Consider the following 21228-nt stretch of genomic DNA (forward strand, 5'->3'; position numbering starts at 1 on the left):
CACTCTTTAATACCTAAATATAAACAAGGGGTATTATATATTAAGGTATAGAGTCATCCTAATTTTTTATCCCTTCAAGCATATTGGGTTACAGTGAAAAATGAAGATAGGAATACCCAAAGTTTCTTTTGTTTTGTTTTGGTTTTTTGGTCTCAGTTCTTAAACAGGCACCCACCTAAATTCAACTCCCTTCTTTATTATTTGTTCATACAATATGCAACTGAGTTGATCTGCGCCAAAAGTCGCTTTCAAGCATTCTTTTCTTAAACAATGTGGCTTCTGCCATTTAGAATTTCAAGTGTTTGGTAAATATCCGTTCATTCATTCTTATAATGTCATAAAAGGTAGATAATAGTGAGTGGTTTTTATGACACAGCAGGTAATGAATTCTTCCTTGGAAGAGGGGTTCCATACGAATTGTAGATTAACCCTTATTTTCCTCTGGTGATGAGACCTTTGTTGCTCTTATACTCTTTACGACTGGAGAGGGATTTTATCCAGCCCTGCAGAATGCTTTTAATGCGGTAAGGACATTATCCTTTAGTACAGAACGCACTGGTTCCTGAAGCTGGGCTACAAGCTGACACTGGGTGTCTTAAGGTCCTTTTCCTTTGGTATTTTCAAAAAACATACATTTCTAAACACCAAATCGAGAATCATGTTCTTATTAGTTTGAGGCATGCTTTCTGTTCAAGGGCTGTACATATCAATCTAAGGGAGATTTTTCTTCTTAATAATTAGTTCCCATAACTAGTTAGAACAAGGGTGCAGTTGATTGCAGATCACAATAATTCTGAATAAGTCAATCTTTTTTCATAGAAATAGTTAAAAATAGCCAGATTGTGTCGCGTTTCACATGTGAAAATGACGCTATTGAACTCTAATCATTAGGACATGGAATTTAAAGATGTTTTTCCAGTGGTGTGAATAGAGTTTTCCTATTCTATTACCCTCACTCTGCTGCTTCTTTTTTTTTTTTTTTTTTTTTTTCTGTCAAATGAGAGGTTTAGATATACTTCTAAACTAGTTCTACAAAGAACCAGGAATGAGAACCACTTGTAGGAGAAAATTAAACCACAAATGGAAAACATAAATTTTGAATCTAAATGAAGTCTCAGACAATAAAGCATTTCCCAGTCTTCTTAACACGCATAAAGCAAGAGATACATGTGTGTGTACATACACATACATGCAGACTCACTGTGAGATGAAAGTGGTCTCAATGAAACAACATCAAGAAAAGGGTCTCAAAAGAACAAACAAGAACAAAAACAACCAGAAATACAACTGAGACTCTAAGTTCTAAAAAAATTAATTCTAACAATAAACAAAGTGTTCACTGGAGACTTAGCTCTAGGGCATTTATATACATTTAGATACCAAGGTTGTTCGTAGACTTACCACCTGGCGGCATCGAAATCATTACGGGATCACTTATCAAGCTGCCTTGGCTATTTGAAACGTTCACTTGTACTGTATAGTTAGTAAAAGGAACCAACCCATCGATGAGCACAGAAAGGTTGCTCTCTTCACCACTGTACATGACTTGTGTGCCATTCAGAAGAGTGTAGTTGTCGTCTGCTGATTAAAAAAAGAAAAATATTTAAATTGGTGCATACTCAAGGATTCTTTCCTGCTATGATTTGAATATTTTCTTGGGTTTCTAAATATACAGTACTAAACAGAACTATATATCAACGCCCCGAGAGACATTACATGTGCTATTATCAACAGGCATACTTTTATTATTTTGTGAAGAAAGTGTTACCTGAGTTAATATTATGTTCTCTAATCTATTTAGCACAGGGATTGAAATAACTGGACTGACAGCCTAAGGCAGTATGAAACCTAATCACAAGTATCGTGCCTATAAGTAAAAATACTGGGCAGATATATAAATTGATCACTTAATGGATTATTTACAATTGTTTGAGATGTGTAAAAAAAATCCTTGCATTTTCTTTGATGTGCAGACTGGAAGGAAGTCACACTCTTTTCCCCCAAACGGAATGGTTCTGGATATAAACAGTACACGCAAATGCATGTGTCATATGTTTCATTTATTATCAGTTGGTGTATTTTCTGCTCATTTCGCTTGAAAGGTGAGCTGACTGCTTTCTATCTAATGCCTCTTTAAATCAGATTTGGTCAAAATATCCTGAAAAGCCCCTAGGGATGGGAAGTAATATGTGTCCACTTTGATTAGAAGATCTATTTCTTTAGCTCTATGGGTAAATGCAGAGGTTGCCTAGCTGTATATAAGAATCACCATAAACGTGGCATCACCACATCCTACCACTACCATCCTTCCAAAACTTCAGCAAACCCATTCTCAACTCTTAGCATGTCTAGGATATAGGAAAATACTGCTGTCTGATAACAATATTTTATCTCCCTCTTCTAGACAACTGGGTTACATTCAAGGTTAAGGAGAGTTAGAAATTAGGCTTAAAATAAAAATAGGGCTACAACCGGAAACTGTATTGTAACATTTATTTCACTTTCTATGATAGACGCTTTCCTGAAAAGTTTCCATGAGGCAAATTTTTCAAAATATTGCTTAATTTGGTAAAATCTAGTTATACTTACTTTTAAAACACAGAAAAAATAATTAAGAATAGCAATATTTACTTCAAGTAGGGTTCTTCCTTTGCCAAAACACTTTTTACTATGTACCTTTAATTTTTCCCACATAAATTCTACAAAATATAAGCAAACAAAAACATACATGATGCTGGACTTCAAGGGGAAAGCATATTTTCAAGATCCCTGGATACTGATATAATCTTTATTGTTTAAATGTCTTAAAAGGTCAAATATGGTCACATATGAAAAGTGATCTTGCATTGTACAGTAGACAAAATTTAATAGTTACAGTATTTACAAAAATAGTATAGTTTTTCATAGTTTAGTAGAGTACAAAGGAAAGTACATAAATTTGGTGATCAAAGAGTTTCTGCATTTGAACCTGTCCTTATTCTTCAGTAGCATGCTCTTTGCAAGTTACTTAATATTTCTGAACCTCAGGTTTTTCTTCTGTGAACTAGGAATGAGAGTACTCCTTCAACTGCCATGTTATTACCAAGGTTAAGTGGGATTTCTTTACAGCAGATGTTCATCAACAGCGGCTAAGAAAATTACTCTTTCTTGTAATCCATACAGCAGCTACATTCCAGACAAATATTTAGAACTAGCAAGTGATTAAGAATTATTCACTCTGTATTTTACTTTCTCAACTACCTACCTACTATATTCCCCCCCACCTCCATCCAACAATATATTATTAATCAAAATTCTAAGGTTCCTTCAATTAATAAAACAACACTAATCTCATTCACTACTACCGGGCAATTGTTCCATCAGGTTGTATTTCAAACTCTAAAATTAATTAAGATCAAATGATGAAAAGAGGAGCTTATATCGAGTTATGAGCATGGGTAAGATAATTTTAAAAATATATCAAATTTTTAAAAAGATACTTATAATAACTTTGGGTTGGAGAACTTAGCTGAGAATTTTATTGCTGCAAAATACACAGGTAGGTTAAGTGTTTTTCATGAACAGAAGAAATCCCTAGTTAGTTCAAGAATTTATTACTCTGAACTTGACATTGGCAAAGGACTGGTTTGTTCCAAAGAAAATAAATGGTACTTATGGGCTAAAACATGGGACTAATAATTTCTATTCATGTTTAGTAAAACAAGACATATTCACAGCTTAAGAAAGGTTTTACGTTCCCCAAATTTGAATAGACAACACAAATATATATGTGAAGAAGTTATGAAACCTACAAAGTAGCTGTTGATAATTTCCTAATGCATTGAAAAGACATTTCCAAATTATGCTACACTAGCTTTCACAGATTCTTTACAACAGGTCAGCTTGATTATTGAGCTCCAGCTGCACGCAGGGAGTAGACTTTGCTAGGTGCTGATAACGGTATGCACCAAACAAGTAAGACATAGTTCTTACACACGAGAAATTTGGTTAAGATTAATATGAATCCCTTCTAACCATGGTCTAAGACAAATTTCATTATCCACATCTGAAGATCTTCCCAAGTTCCCATAATGCCCAGCTCCTTAAAAACATTTTCAGTTATAGCTGAAACAATTGCTGCTATTGTCACATGCCCAGCTGTAAAATTTCAAAAAGGTCAGTTCATCCCAGGAGACCCAGGCAGATGCTCTATTGCTTCTAAAGTAGTATCACTGTACACATCTTACAAAAGACGGTAAACTGCAAAACAACAATGCAAATCATAAAAATAAGCCAGGAGAATACAGTTGTACACATTTTAAGCCTGGTGCAATCGTAAGCTCAATGAGTTAGCATCTATAATGATAACATTGGTGAGGTTTTTTTCCCTTGTATTTTGCTTGTCTTTGAAGCAAATTTCAGGCTGTAAAACGAACACTATTGGCAGCTTTGAAAATGGCATGGCAGGGGGAAATATATTAAGTACCACTTTATTCTAAGTTTCCCAGATAACATTAATACATGGTAATTATACAATTAGTTGTAACATTAAGTCCTAGTTATAGAACAATGATTACTCAGTAATTATAAGAAGTATATAATTACTCAATAATTATGAGAAGTATGCAATTACATAACCGTTTCGTTCAGCTGAAAAAAGAACGTGTACATCTCCAGGAAGCATGCAGCTGAGCGAGTCAAATGTTCTCTCAGCCCCACTAACATACAACTCAATTCACAGACCTGGAGCAAATGACAGGATTTCAACCCTTGCTGAAGCTCAATAATCTCCAGATTCAAAACCAAAACAGGATCCAGAGGTTTCAGCTCTTCTCCACTTCATTCTCCCTGCCTTCTCTTTCTTCCTTTGAACTTTACCAATTTGGGCTCCTAAATCTTGGGGGGAAAATCGGAAAAATGCGGGTCCTCTGGTCCTCCCTTTTGAGAGGGTTGGGCTTTAACCACTTTTCTCTGCATAAACTTTGTTTTCAGTGGGCTGGAAGAGGCAGCCCTGTTGGTTCAGCCTCAAGAATCAAGCTAGAAAATGCTCAAGCGATAAGCATTTCCTCTCACAGGTGACCACTTCTGTCTGGTCGGCCTCAGCGCTGACCCTATTTGTGAGTATAAGTGGACGGTGCAGGCCTGGTTAAGATTCTGTGTTCTGGAACCACAGCTTCCCATCTTCCCGCCTCCAGGCACCGTGAATTTGGAGTCCCCCTCGTCCACCTTTCATGGCTGTGGTCTGTGCCATCGGGCTTTAAGTGGGGATTGCACTGAACTCTTTACACAGCGGGACTGTCTGTACCTGTGTTCCAGGCCTCACCCACGTCAAAATCGCCTGGGGGGTGCTTCATAAACATTCACACACCTGAGTTCCACTCCAGAACTACTGAAGGATAACATCAGAGGGTATCAGGAATCACATGGAGATTCCTCTGAAGTATGCAGAACTACTGATTTTAGGGTTATTTGATCCATGTTCAAGGTGGTCTTAAAGTAATGATCAAAATTCATTTTCCTTGCTTGCAAAAATAATGAGGTTGCATTTGGCATTCTTATTAATGATGCATTTAGATTCTAGCTTTGGGCTATAAAATGTTTACTCTATTAGTGAAACAATGCATCTTTAGAAAGTGTAAACCTAACTTTTAAACCAGACTGTCTTAACGGACTACAAAATCTAGTACAGTTGTTCTATAAGAAAACTTAAAACCTGCATAAAAATTATTTTTAAAATGAATAAAAAAAGAAAAGAAAAGGAAAAGATATATCACGCAAACAGCAACCCTAAGACAGTTGGCTATACTAATATCAGATAAAATAGACTGTTAGACAAAAACCACTATTAGGGATAAAGAGAGACGTTTAAAAATGATAACAGGTTATTCCATTGGGAATATATAATAATTATGGACACACATGCACCTATATATTTCTGATTTGGGTCATAATAAATTGTTTTTGCTCATTCTAGACTTTATAATAAATGAAACCATGAAGTATGTAAAAAAATGAATAAACATTATTGCACACCTGAGAACAATAACTGAAGAATTTCTGCATTAAGTGTCTCTCTCCCTTTCTTTCTCTGTCCACTGAGGATTCAGTGGAAAGGAAGGATTCTTTGTACGCTGGCCAGTATCATGCAATCGCAAGGAAGAACCATATTTCACATAGATCACACAAAATTTTAAAATAAAATCCTAGATGCTATTTCAGAATATTCCACATTCTAAAGGATTTCCAAAGAGGTTAATTCTTTCAGTCCTACTTTTCTATTTTATTTTGAAGTAAAAAAGTGTTAAATGAACAAACAATCAAAATAAATCTCACAGGCCCAACAGATTTCACATGTAAGGAAGTTTTCCTTCAGCTTCAAATACAAAGACCTACTAAAATGTTAACAACATGAATGCCCATTTCTAAGGCTAAAATCTTACTTTTAATGTTCTTCTTTGCTGAATAGTAGGATATTTTCTATATAATTAGTTTTTAAGCCCAAACCAGTATAAACAGATATTTTCACATGTATGATTCACAGATGCGTAAGTGATGGCTATTCCAGGAATATCATCCTGCGGAGTTTTCTAGATTGAAATAACGTAAATGGATATCCTTTCCCATTCTTGTTATAATCATCGTCACAAGAATATTAATGCGCCGTATATTCCATAATTTTTTTTTTCCTCTGTGCTGTACTGCTCTGACCTTTTCAATATTCTACAACTTGACTGGCTGGCCATTTCAGTTCTCTCCTTTTTACAGCCTTATTAACTTGTGGGGAAGAGGTGAAAAGAACAACCAATCAGAATACATAATACTGCAAAGGTCAGCGTAGTCTTGTAACTATCATCACACACAGAAGCCTGCATGCCAGGCATTAACATCCTGATATCTTATTCATGTGACAAAGATTGTAACAAGAACAGAAAATGGCACAACATGAATCCATTCTCATGACAAAGGTCATAATAAGGAAGGACAGCGAACAAACCAAACTGATTCTTGTTATCGTGTGAGGTTTTACGTGTCAGACCTGGTCCTGTTTAAGTTAGCCTTTTTCTGAATCCAATTACACCTTATGGTAGAAAAGGTGTTGACTCATTTTCCCACTTCTGGCTGAACAAAGAAAATGCTATATTTTTTTTCCTGTGTTGGGGGTCTCAATTTTAGTGTTATTCAGCCTCACCTCATCATTACAGAATTCTCCCAATCCCGCAATCAAAAGACATGAAATGGCAGATCACAGATGTGGGCCATGTGGCCAAAATGCCCTTTAACGGGAGCTAAGAAATCTAGGTCATCTAGACAACACACATTAATATTTAAGTCACTTTTATTTCTTCTTTCTAAGGAGGTTATTTCAAATTTTTCTACCCATGATGCAAATGCATCCTCCAAACTTCATTATCCTAATAGATCTGACTTTGGTAGAAATCTGAAAGTATTTGTTTAAGTTACTATATAGGTAAAAGGACCTATTCCTGTCTTTAAGTTTTTGCCAATGTAGAAAACCTTTATAGATCTCTACCTACATAGCTGTCTTCTCCACAGAACATTTTGAAAGAGAAAAAAAAAAAAAAGCCTGTGAAGCACTTAGGTCTCTGAGAACGACAGTGTGCTATTAATGCATCATACTTTTACCATTATTGTAATTACTCTAATGTGCTGTTTAATTAGTTGTCATCTAGTAAAAGCCGTACTTCTTTGATTCCTTTTTAAATTTGTCATTCTACTGTTAGGACAATTGTAGTTCAGGGAATAAATACATACAGTATTTCATCAATTCACCAAAAGGTGCTTCAGAAACATTTGCCCTGAGTCTGTGTTCATACAAGAGCAATAACAGTTCTATGGATATTAAGGATCTTTTTGTCTTGTTTTGATTTTTTTTTAACGTATGGGCAAGGGTATACTAAAGTTGCATGACTACCCTTCTAAATATTTTAAATACCATTTTTTAAAGTCCTTTGGGGCATGATTTCTTTTCATCAACTTTGCTCTATGTACCACAGTCAGATTTCCTAAATGCTCTTATTTTATTAACATCAGAAAATAATTATATATAAACAGTGAATTCAGAGATTGATTATGTATGTGGTAAATTAGGGAAGTATGGTCCATTTTTATCAACTATGTTGTGCTCTGAAAAGTCAGATTTTTTTTTTCTCCTTTAACCTTTTTTTCCTCCATTTGGACAAACTGTCAAAATGAACAAACAATTGACATTATCTCAATTAGCCAAGAGCCGTTTGGGAAAATATGCTCCCACAGAAAGTGGCCTCTAGATTCCAAACTCAACATTGGACAGACATGAGCTTGACTAATCAATGAACAGAAGATGTTGTAGGAGAGCCTTGCTAAGCACACTGACCATGCTGAGCCTTGAGTACCACTGGTATCAGATGGAGAACTTAACAAGCATCAATCACAGAACAGTCACCAATTCTTAAAGAAATGTTTATAATCTTTGTTTCAATGCTTAGATACATACTTGAGACAGAGCCTCCATTAAAGGAGAACATGGATTTTCGGAGCACAGTATTTGGGTGAGAATTATGCCATGTTTTGCTGGTGATTCTATCAGCTTTATTCACTGCAGTCAGAGTCACGTGTTCCTGGGCTAGTTATCTATTGCTGTGTCATCATCTTAGCACAAACTGAGCAGCTCAAAACAACATGCATTTCTTATCTCGAAGTCTCTGTGGGTCAGGAGTCTGGGCAGATCTTAGCTGGGTCCTCTTGCTCAGGGTCTCAAAAGGGTTGCAATCAAGGTGTTGCCTTGGACTATAGCCCTATCTCAAGGTTCTACTGGAGGAGGATCTCCTCCAGCTCAGGTAGTTGTTGCAGCATTCAGGTCCTTGCAGGCTGTTGGAACTCAGGGCCTCATTTTCTTGCTGGCTATTGCCTGGAGGCTGCCCTCATTCCTTCCCACATGGGCCTCCCCAACATGGCTGCTTGCTTTATCAAAGCCCACAAAGGAGAGAGTCTCCTGGCAAGATGGTTTACAATCTTAGGTATCACTGTCAGAACTAACAGCCCATCCCTTTTTGCCATAGTCTATTGGTTAAATACAAGTCACAGGTTTTGACCACATGCAAGAGGAGGGGATTATACCAAGGCATGTGTACCAAGAAGAGGGGATAATCAGATGCCATCTTAGAGTCTATGTGTTACAGGTTCTAAGCTATGGATATGAATCACCTTGCTGGAAAGAGATTTAAGAATAAATTGTGAACTTTCAAGGTTTATATTTTTTAACTTATGGTTACCAAAGGGGAAAGATGGGGGGAGGGATAAATTAGGAGGCTGGAATTAACATATACACATTACTATATATAAAACAGATAATCAAAAAGGACCTACTGTACAGCACAGGGAACTCTACTCAATACTCCATAATAACCTATAGTGGAAAAGAAGCTGAAAAAGAATAGATATAGGTGTATATATAGCTGAATCACTTTGCTGTACACATGAAACTAACACATTGTAAATCAACCATACTCCAATATTAAATAAACATTTGAAAGAAAAAAACAAAACCAAACAATACAAAAAAACCCCAAACAAACACACAAAAAGTTTATGTGTTTGGAGAAGAATAGATCAATTAGTATAACAGAATTGCCTTTCCAAAATACCTAACGACATGGAAAAATTAGAACAAAAATAATAACATTAAGAAGACCAGCTGAAAATCTTGGAGCACATATGAAGGGAAAGGAACAAATAAATGTCATTGACTTTGAAATCTCACAAGAAGTTCCTAATTTTGCTCCTGGAGAAAGAAATATAAACCAAGGAATCTTCTCTGATTTGAAATGAAGTGAACCTGAGTAGAGTTTGTACAGACAGGAAGAGGAGTCAGGGCTGGCCACCCTGCTAAGCTTGTGCTGAGTTGAGGGAAGAAGCTGAGGTCCCTGGGAGTGGGAGATGCATGTGCATAAATGGAGGGGGTGCTGCTTCAAAGGACAGTTAATGGGATCTCGGAAGAGACAGGGAAAATGATGCCCTAGAATCCTGTTCAATGCATCCATCCATATCCTCTATTTCACTCCCATTCCTTCCACCTTTACTCCAAGGCTATGGACAAGTACATTAACAGCAACACCCAGTTCTCAAAGTTTAGGTTGAAGGAAGACTAACTAGCACCGGAAAGAAAAGACGTAGACCATAGTCAGAACAAATGAAAAGTCTGGACCGAGCTGCCCATACTAGGCATAAGCCAGATGAATTTGAACGAAGAAATACGAAATATGCGTACATATAGCCAAAAGGAAAGAAAGGATCCCAAGATAAAAAGACAACCACACAGCTCCAGGGGGGAAAAAAGATACGTATTCCCTATAAGATGAAAAAGGATACTGCAGAGGCAGAGAAACAAATTGGAAATTAGAAAAAAAAAAAAAAAATCACGAAGGATTTAATAGACAAGTGAGAAAAAGCAAGGAACAGAAGAGCAACAGCTAAAATCTAAATCGATAGCATGATGGAAAGCCTCGAGATAATCATCATCAATGCACAAGAAAAAAGATCAAGAAATTACAACAGAGAGAAGATGATAGAGATGTGGAGAGAAAATGATCATAAATATAATTTAATATTATTATTATTATTTTGGTAAATGAAAGGATAGCTAAAGCTCACATGGGCACTTGACCACAAGATTGCCAGTTGGATGCTTCCACCTTGGGACCAAGAAACAGGATGAGGCAAAACAATGCATGGCTTAGGGTCAGTTAGGGTTTCTTCCCGCTGTCTCGAGAATTGTTGAGAATGCAGAAGCAGAGCTGCAATTGGTCAGGGCTGCTAAGTGGTAGTGCTGCTGCCAGTGGGGGTGTCCTCCTGTAAGTAACCTGAGGCACAAGCTTATCTGGGCCAAGCTATTTGTAGTTTCTGTACAAGTATGACTCTGCCACTTTCTGGTCCACTTTTTGAACTGCTCAGTTCTCTTACAATAATTCAGTTTTGCCTTAATTAATCAGAGTTGTTTCTGTTGCTTGCTACCAAGAAACCAGTCATGAATTGAGAAAGGTCTGAAATGATGTTTGTCACTTGTTAACATTACTTACTTATAGGTAGTGGGATTTTCATGAATGCCATTACTCTATATTACATGAATTTTAAAGTTAGCACACATAATTTTTGTGAAATCCAGAGAATCATGAGAGGGTTGAAAGATCCAAGAAAACTATATGAATTGTATTTAAACTTATAAATAAATTGGGATCCACAATCTATAGGCTACAAGCCAAATCTGGCCAGAAACCTGTTCTTGTAAATAAAGTTTTATTAGAACACAGACAATTACACATCTAGGCATTGTCATGTTACAACTGCACAATTCAGTGGTTATTGTAAGACCATGTTGCCTGTAAAATTTAAAGTGTTTACTATGTGGCCCTTTACTGAAAAAGTTTGCTATCCTCTGAATTAAACAACTGAAGTGACAACCTTTTAAAAATGGTCTGCCTTCCTGAATAAAGAGATTTACAATTTTTACATTGATTTTCTTGAGTAAACTCTTTAAAGAGTGGAACAGGGTATGTTGGAAACAATACTGTATTGATGGAGCCCTATCTTACATTGCTGCACTGTACTGTTGTTGATGCTTTGAAGGCCTTTCACTATCCAGTGCGTATAAATGCAAATTACTGAAAAGGAAAAAAAAAGCAGGAAGAAAATATGTCATTGAAAGTCCCTAATTCCACATGCCCAGGAATTTTGCAAATGGAAATCCAAGTACATCATAGTGACGATAGCTGTTGTTCTAAAAGTTTGATAAGAGTAACTGTAGAGGGGACCTTCAAGATGGTGGAGGAGCAAGACGTGGAGATCACCTTCCCCCCAACAAATACATCAGAAATACATCTAAATGTGGAACAACTCCTATAGAACACCTACTGAATGCTGGCAGAAGACCTCAGACTTCCCAAAAGGCAAGAAAATCCCCACGTACCTGAGTGGGGCAAAAGAAAAAAGGAAAAACAGAGACAAAAGAATAGGGACAGAATGTGAACCTCTGGGAGGGAGCTGTGAAGGAGGAAAAGTTTCTACACACGAGGAAGCCCCTTCACTGGCGGAGATGGGGGTTGGCGGGGGGAGCTTCAGAGCCATGGAGGAGAGCACAGCAACAGGGGTGCAGAGGGCAAAGCGGAGAGATTTCCACACAGAGGATCACTGCCAACCAGTACTCACCAGCCGGAGAGGCTTGTCTGCTCACCCACTGGGGTGGGTGGGGGCTGGGAGCTGAGGCTAGGTCTTTGGAGGTTGGATCCCAGGAAGAAGACTGGGGTTGGCTGCGTGAACACAGCCTAAGGGGGCAAGTGCGCCACAGCTAGCTGGGAGGGAGTCCAGGAAAAACTCTGGGCCTGCCTAAGAGGCAAGAGACCATTGTTTCGGGGTGTGCGAGGAGAGGGGACTCCTTCCTTGTCTGCCCACAGAAGGCAGAGGACTGCCTAAACGAGCTCCAGAGACAGGCGCGAGCCGTAGCTATCAGCTCGGACCCCAGAGATGGGTGTGAAACTCTAACACTGCTGCTGTAGCCCTCAAGAATCCTGTGTGCAGGCACAGGTCACTATCCACACCTCCCCTCCCAGGACCCTGTGCAGCCTGCCACCGCCAGGGTCCCGTGACCCAGGGACAGCTTCCCTGGGAGAATACACGGTGTGCCTCAGGCTGTTGCAATGTCACTCTGGCCTCTGCCGTCGCAGGCTCATCTTGCATTCCAATTATAACCACCATACCCCTCCCTCCCCCCACCCCTGGCATGAGTGAGCCAGAGTCCCCTAATCAGCTGTGGCTTTAACCCCATCCTGTCTGGGTGGGAACACAGGCCTGAGGGCGACCTACATGCAGAGGCGGGGCCAAATCCAAAGCTGAGCCCCAAGAGCTGTGGGAACAAAGAAGAGAAAGGGAAATCTCTCCAGCAGCCTCAGGAGCAGTGGATTAAATCCCCACAAGCAACTTGGGGTACCCTGAATCTGTGGAATACCTGAACAAACAATGAATCAATCCAAAATTGAGGTGGTGGACTTTGGAAGCAACTGTAGACTTGGGGCTTTCTGTCTGTGACTGACTTGTTTCTGATTTTTATGTTTACCTTAGCATAGTTTTTAGTGCTTGTTAACACTGGTGGATTTGTTTATTGGTTTGGTTGCTCTCTTCTTTTTTTATTACTTTTTAAAATTTTTAACAATTAAAAATTTTTTTAATTTTAATTTTGTAGTTTTACTTCTTTTATTTATTTATTTATTTAAAATTATTACTTTTTCTTTCTTTTTTTCTCCCTTTTCTTCTGAGCCATGTGGCTGACAGGGTCTTGGTGCTCTGGCCTGGTGTCAGGCCTGAGCCTCTGAGGTGGGAGAGCTGAGTTCAAGACACTGGACCACCAGAGACCTCCCGGCTCCACGTAATATCAATTGGCAAGAGTTCTCCCAGAGATCTCCATCTCAACGCTAAGACCCAGCTCCACCCAACGGCCAGCCAGCTCCAGTGCTGGATGTCCCAGGCTAAACACCAAGCAGCACAGGAACACAACCCTACCCATTAGCAGAGAGGCTGCCTAAAATCATATTAAGTTCACAGACACCCTAAAACACACAACTAGATATGGTCCTGCCCATCAGAAAGACAACATCCAGCTCCACCTACCAGAACACAGGCACCAGTCTCCTCCGCCAGGAAGCCTACACAAGCCACTGAACCAACCTTAGCCACTGGGAGCAACACCAAAAACAATGGGAACTATGAACATGCAGCTTGAGAAAAGGAGACCCCAAACAGAGTAAGTAAAGCAAAATGAGAAGACAGAGAAGTATGCAGTAGATGAAGGAGTAAGGTAAAAACCTGCCAGACCAAACAAATGAAAAGGAAATAGGCAGTCTACCTGAAAAAGAATTCAGAGTAATGACAGTAAAGATGATCCAAAATCTTGGCAATACAATGGAGAAAATACAAGAAACATTTAACAAGGACCTAGAAGAACTAAAGAGCAAACAAACAGTGATGGAAAACACAATAAATGAAATTTAAAATTCTCTAGAAGGAATCAATAGCAGAATAATTGAGGCAGAAGAATGGATAAATGACCTGGAAGATAAAACAGTGGAAATAACTACTGCAGAGCAGAATAAAGAGAAAAGAATGAAAAGAATTGAGGACAGTCTTGGAGATCTCTGGGACAACATTAAATGCACCAACATTCGAATTACAGGTGTCCCAGAAGATGAAGAGAAAAAGAAAGGGACTGAGAATATTTCAAGAGATTACAGTTGAAAATTTCCCTGACATGGGAAAGAAAACAGTCAATCAATTCGAGGAAGTGCAGAGAGTCCCATACAGGATAAATCCAAGGAGAAACATGCCAAGAAACATATTAAACTATCAAAAATTAAATACAAGGAAAAAATATTAAAAGCAGCAGTGGAAAAGCAACAAATAACATACAAGGGAATCCCCATAAGGTTAACAGTTGATCTTTCAGCAGAAACTCTGCAAGCCAGAAGGGAGTGGCAGGACATATTTAAAGTGATGAAAGGGAAAAACCTACAACCAAGATTACTCTACCCAGCAAGGATCTCATTCAGATTCGATGGAGAAATTAAAACCTTTACCTACAAGCAAAAGTTACAAGAATTCAGCACCACCAAACCAGCTTTACAACAAATGCTAAAGGAACTTCTCTAGGCAGGAGACATAAGAGAAGGAAAAGGCCTACAAAAACAAACTCAAAACAATTAAGAAAATGGTAAGAGGAACATACATATTGATAATTACCTTAGATGTAAATGGATTAAATGCTCTAACCAAAAGACATAGACTAGCTGAATGGATACAAAAACCACACCCATATATATGCTGTCTACAAGAGACCCACTTCACACCTAGGGACACATACAGACTGAAAGTGAGGGGATGGAAAAAGATATTCCATGCAAATGGAAATCAAAAGAAAGCTGGAGTACCAATTCTCATATTAGACAAAATAGATTTTAAAATAATGACTTCTACAAGAGACAAAGAAGGACATGACATGATGATCAAGGGATCAATCCAGGAAGAATATAACAATTGTAAATATTTATGCACCCAACACAGGAGAACCTCAAAATATAAGGCAAAGGCTAACAGTCATGAAAGGGGAAATAAACAGTAATGCAATCATAATAGGGGATTTAACACCACACTTTCACCAATGGGCATATCATCCAAAATGAAAATAAATAAAGAAACACAAGCTTTAAGTGACACATTTAACAAGATGAACTTAAATGAAATTTACAGGACATTCCATCCAAAAACAACAGAATACCTTTTCTTCTCAAGTGCTCATGGAACATTCTCCAGGATAGATCATATCTTGGGTCACGACTCAAGCCTTGGTAAATTTAAGGAAATTGATATCATATCAAGTATCTTTTCTGACCACAATGCTATGAGACTAGATATCAATTACAGGAAAAATACTGTAAAAATATACAAACAAATGGAGGCTAAACAATACACTACTAAATAACCCAGAAATCACTGAAGAAATCAAAAAATACCTAGAAACAAATGACAATGAAAACACGATGACCCAAAACCTATGGGATGCAGCAAAAGCAGTTCTAAAAGGGAAGTTTATAGCAATACAATCCTACCTCATGAAACATGAAAAATCTCAAGTAAACAACCTAATCTTACACCTAAAGCATTAAGAGAAAGAAGAACTATAAACCCCAAAGTTAGCAGAAGGAAAGAAATCATAAAGATCAGATCAGAAATAAATGAAAAAGAAATGAAGGAAAGAATAGCAAAGATCTATAAAACTAAAAGCTGGTTCTTTGAGGAGATAAACGAAATTGATAAACCACTAGCCAGATTCATCAAAAAAAAAAAAAAGGGAGAAGACTCAAATCAACAGAATTAGAAATGAAAAAGGAGACGTAACAACTGACAGTGCAGAAATACAAAGGATCATGAGAGATTAGTACAAGCAAATATATGCCAGTAAAATGGACAACCTGGAAGAAATGGACAAATTCATAAAAAGGCACAATATTCCGAGACTGAACCAGGAAGAAATAGAAAATATGAACAGACCAATCACAAGCACTGAAATTGAAACTGTGATTAAAAATCTTCCAACAAACAAAAGCCCAGGACCAGATGGCTTCACAGGCAAATTTTATCAAACATTTAGAGAAGAGCTAAGACCTATACTTTTCAAACTCTTCCAAAATATAGAAGAGGGAGGAACACTTCCAAACTCATTCTGTGAGGCCACCATCACCTTGATACCAAAAGAAGACAAATACATCACAGAGAAAGAAAACTACAGGCCAGTATCACTGATGAACATAGATGCAAAAATCCTCAACAAAATACTAGCAAACAGAATCCAACAGCACATTAAAAGGATCATACACCATGACGAAGTGGGGTTTCTTCCAGGAATGCAAGGATTCTTCAATATACGCAAATCAATCAATGTGATATACCATATTAAAAAATTGAGGGATAAAAACCATATGATCATCACAATAGATGCAGAGAAAGCTTTTGACAAAATTCAACACCCATTTATAATAGAAACTCTCCAGAAAGTAGGCACAGAGGGAACTTTCCTCAACATAATAAAGGCCATATATGAGAAACCCACAGCCAACATCATTCTCAGTGGTGAAAAACTGAAACCATTTCCTCTAAAATCAGGAACAAGACAAACATGCTCACTGTAGCCACTATTATTCAACCTAGTTTTGGAAGTTTTAGCCACAGAAATCAGAGATGAAAAAGAAATAAAAGGAATCCAAATTGGAAAAGAAGAAGTAAAGCTGTCACTGTTTGCAGATGACATGATACTCTACATAGAGAATCCTGAAGATGCTACCAGAAAACTAGTAGAGCTAATCAGTGAATTTGGTAAAGTAGCAGGATACAAAATTAATGCACAGAAATCTCTTGCATTCCTGTACCCTAACAATGAAAAATCTGAGCGAGAAATCAGGGAAACACTCCCATTTACCACTGCAACAAAAAGAATGAAATACCTAGGAGTAAACCTACCTAAGGAAACAAAAGACTTGCATGCAGAAAACTATAAGACACTGATGAAAGACATTAAATATGATACAAACAGATGGAGAGATATACCATGCTCTTGGATTGGAAGAATCAACATGGTGAAAATGACTCTACTACCCAAAGCAATCTACAGATTCAGTGCAATCCTTATCAAACTACCAAGGGCATTTTTCACAGAAGTAGAACAAAAAAATCCACACTTTGTATGGAAACACAAAAGACCCCAAATAGACAAAGCAATCTTGAGAAAGAAAAATGGAGCTGGAGGAATCAGGCTCCTGGACTTCAGACTATATTACAAAGCTACAGTAATCAAGACAGTTTGGTACTGGCACAAAAACCAAAATATAGATCAATGGAACAGGATAGAAAGCCCAGAGATAAACCCACGCACATATGGTCACCTTATCTTTGAGAAAGGAGGCAAGAATATACAGTGGAGAAAAGACTGCCCCTACAATAAGTGGTGCTGAGAAAATTGGACAGCTACATGTAAAAGTATGAAATTAGAACATTTCCTAACACCATACACAAAAATAAATTCAAAGTGGATTAAAGACCTAACTGTAAGGCCAGACACTATAAAACTCTCAGAGGGAAGCATAGGAAGAACACTCTTTGACATAAATCACAGCAGGTTCCTTTTTGACCCACCTCCTAGAGAAATGGAAATAAAAACAAAAATAAACAAATGGGACCTAATGAAACTTAAAAGTTTTTGCACAGCAAAGGATACCATAAACAAGATGAAAAGACCACCCTCAGAATGGGAGAAAATATTTGCGAATGAAGCAACAGACAAAGGATTCATCTCCAAAATATACACGCAGCTCATGCAACTCAATATCAAAAAAACAAACAACCCAATACAAAAATGGGCAGAAGATCTAAATAGACATTTCTCCAAAGAAGATATACAGATTGCCAACAAACACATGAAAGGATGCTCAACATCACTAATCATTAGAGAAATGCAAATCAAAACTACAATGAGCTATCATCTCACACCGGTCAGAATGGCCATCATCAAAATATCTACAAACAGGGCTTCCCTGGTGGCGCAGTGGTTGAGAGTCTGCCTGCCGATGCAGGAGACACAAGTTTGTGCCCCGGTCCGGGAAGATCCCACATGCCGCGGAGCGGCTGGGCCCGGGAGCCATGGCCGCTGGGCCTGCGCGTCCGGAGCCTGTGCTCCACAACAGGAGAGGCCACAACAGTGAGAGGCCCGTGTACCATAAAAAAAAAAAAAAAAAAAAAAAAATCTACAAACAATAAATGCTGAAGAGGGTGTGGAGAAAAGGGAAGCCTCTTGCACTGTTGGTGGGAATGTAAATTGATACAGCCACTATGGAGAACAGTATGGAGGTTCCTTAGAAAATTAAAAATAGGACTACCATACGGCCCAGCAATCCCACTACTGGGCATAACCCTGAGAAAACCATGATTGAAAAAGAGTCATGTACCACAGTGTTCACTGCAGCACTATTTACAGTAGCCAGGACATGGAAGCAACCTAAATGTACATCGACAGATGAATGGATAAAGAAAATGTGGCACCTATATACAATGGACAATTACTCAGCCATAAAAAGAAATGAAACTGAGTTATTTGTAGTGAGGTGTATGGGTCTAGAGTCTGTCATACAGAGTGAAGTAAGTCAGAAAGAGGAAAACAAATACTGTATGCTAATACACATATATATCAAATCTAAAAAAAAAAAAATGGTTCTGATGAACCTAGGGGCAGGACAGGAATAAAGATGCAGACATAGAGAATAGACTTGAGGACATGGGGAAGGGGAAGGGTAAGCTGGGACCAAGTGAGAGAGTGGCACGGACATATATACACTACCAAATGTAAAATAGATAGCTAGTGGGAAGCAGCCGCATGGCACAGGGAGATCAGCTCGGTGCTTTGTGACCACCTAGAGCGGTGGGATAGGGAGGATGGGAGGGAGGGAGACGCAAGAGGAAGGGTTTATGGGGATATATGTATACGTACAGCTGATTCACTTCATTATATAGCAGAAACTAACACAACATTGCAAAGCAATTATACTCCAATAAAGATGTTAAAAAAAAATTTTTAAAGAAAAGTAAAAAGCATAACTGAAGAGTATGGATCGACGTGGAGGGCATTATGCTAAGTGAAATAAGCCAGGCAAAGAAAGACAAATACTGTATGATATCACTTATATGTGGAATGTAAAAAATACAACATACTAGTGAATATAACAAAAAAGAAGCAGACTCAAAGATATAGAGTACAAGCAAGTAGTTACCAGTGGGGCGAGGAAGGGGCAACATAGGGGTGGAGAAGTGGGAGGTACGAACTATTGGGTGTAAGATAGGCTCAAGGATGTATTAGACAATACAGGGAGGGACTTCCCTGGGGGTCCAGTGGTTAAGACTCCATGCTCCCAATGCAGGGGGCCTGGGTTTGATCCCTGGTAGGGGAACTAGATCCTGCATGCCGCAACTAAGACCTGGCATAGCCAAATAAATAAATATATAAATGTTGAAAAACAACAATATGGGGTGTATAGCCAATATTTCATAATAACTGTAAATAGAAAGTAACCCTAAAAATTTTATAAAATTAAATTTTAAAAAAGGAGTAAATGAAGAGTAATTAATGCTCCTTGGATGAAAGAAAGAAGGGTTTATTATTTCAACTGCTTCTGAAAGGCTTTTTTATCCTTCTGGAGTTCTGTGCCTGCCAGAGGTAACTTGCCAGACATAAAACAACCCCTTCCTACAAATCTTAATGAAACAAGGTACATGGCTAAATAAGGCTAAAATATTTGCTGAAAGAAGCAAATGCAGTGTTAATATTGTCTTGGAATTTATTTTAAAGAAAGAATTTGATTGCCTTATTCTAAATATAAGGAAATGAATTACTACATGGTTTAATTGTGCCTGTGAAAAAATCTAGCTAAAGAACCAAGAACAGGTGGCTAGAGTCTGAGGCAAGAGAAGTATAACATGGTACCACGAGTCCCCAAATAAGCATTCAATGTGTAAAGGATCATAAGACATAAATTTGTTTGTAAAGCAAAGAGAGTTTGATATATAAATGTTGCCCTCTTGAACAACAGCTTGATCAATTTTGCTCCCTAATTTAAAGTTGAACTGTTTTTCCCTTTTGAGTCCCACAGGTAGTGGCTTTCTAGCCTGGATAATTCTAGAAATGAAAAGAACCAGTTTGAGAACCTTCAAAGGCGTTTCATCCACCTTAACTGTTTTCTTATTGTTAACCTAGATCAGTTAATGTGGTTCGGCTATAAAATAGTGTGAAAACAGATAACATCTCTGTCATACAAATAGTTAATCACTTACCTAATGCTAAGAATGCAACTTACAGCCGCCACTTGTATTGTTTTTTTTTTTTAAAGAAATAATAAAGTTATTTTAAAACTTACTTCATCTTAAGGAAAATATTGAGAAATTTGAACAGTTTATTAACAATGTTCTAGTTACATATTATTTTAAGTCTTTATCTTTTAATCCTTGCTCATTCTTCAGGCTTCCATTGTCAATATAGAAATGAAGATTATTATCTGCTTTTTAAACATGTTCATAACTCATAGATGCCAATAAAATATTCAGTTCTTTAGTGAGATGATCAGAAAGAAACTGGCTAAAAAACAGACCTGGGGATCTCCAATCCATAATCAAATATCTAGATGGATTGTGTCACTTGCACTTTTATTGATTTCAATTTGAGTAGCTCACCCAATGGAATAATAAAAATGTGGAATAAAACTGATTTATGAGAACAAAATAAATCCTTTTGTGAGAGGTAATGAATTGGTATTATTTAACCCTTTCAATCACAGAGTGAAAAAACTATTTATTTTTGACAAATGCTGAGCTAGCCATAAGAAGTCATATCAGAAATGCCAATACTGTCAAGTGCCATTACACGAAGTTGTAATGCTGGGAAGGAAATGCTGCTCTAAACTTGATGGAAGGCATCATTTGACATACTTCTAGCTTTCCTGGGCCAACTTCGATGTGTCATCACAAATGATGGACTTGTAGATCCAGAGTATTATGGAATCCCTTGATAAATGTTTATTGTACTTATTTACATGATTTATAAGAGAGCTGAGAAGCAAGAGTAAACATGGCGGCACATGAACTACATTTAATTTTTTTCTCTCAATATCGATG

General features: G+C 37.7%; 1 protein-coding gene across 1 annotated transcript in view; it reads right to left on the bottom strand.

Annotated features, from left to right (window-relative positions):
* USH2A (usherin) overlaps positions 1–21228 on the bottom strand; it is an 833496-nt gene that overhangs the window by 317766 nt on the left and 494502 nt on the right. Inside the window, exon 38 of the mRNA XM_059039022.2 lies at positions 1402–1581. Coding sequence (XP_058895005.1) covers positions 1402–1581 — 180 coding nt within the window. The remainder of the gene's footprint in view (positions 1–1401; positions 1582–21228) is intronic.

The sequence above is a fragment of the Kogia breviceps genome, chromosome 1, assembly GCF_026419965.1.
Source record: "Kogia breviceps isolate mKogBre1 chromosome 1, mKogBre1 haplotype 1, whole genome shotgun sequence".
Taxonomy (NCBI): domain Eukaryota; kingdom Metazoa; phylum Chordata; class Mammalia; order Artiodactyla; family Physeteridae; genus Kogia; species Kogia breviceps.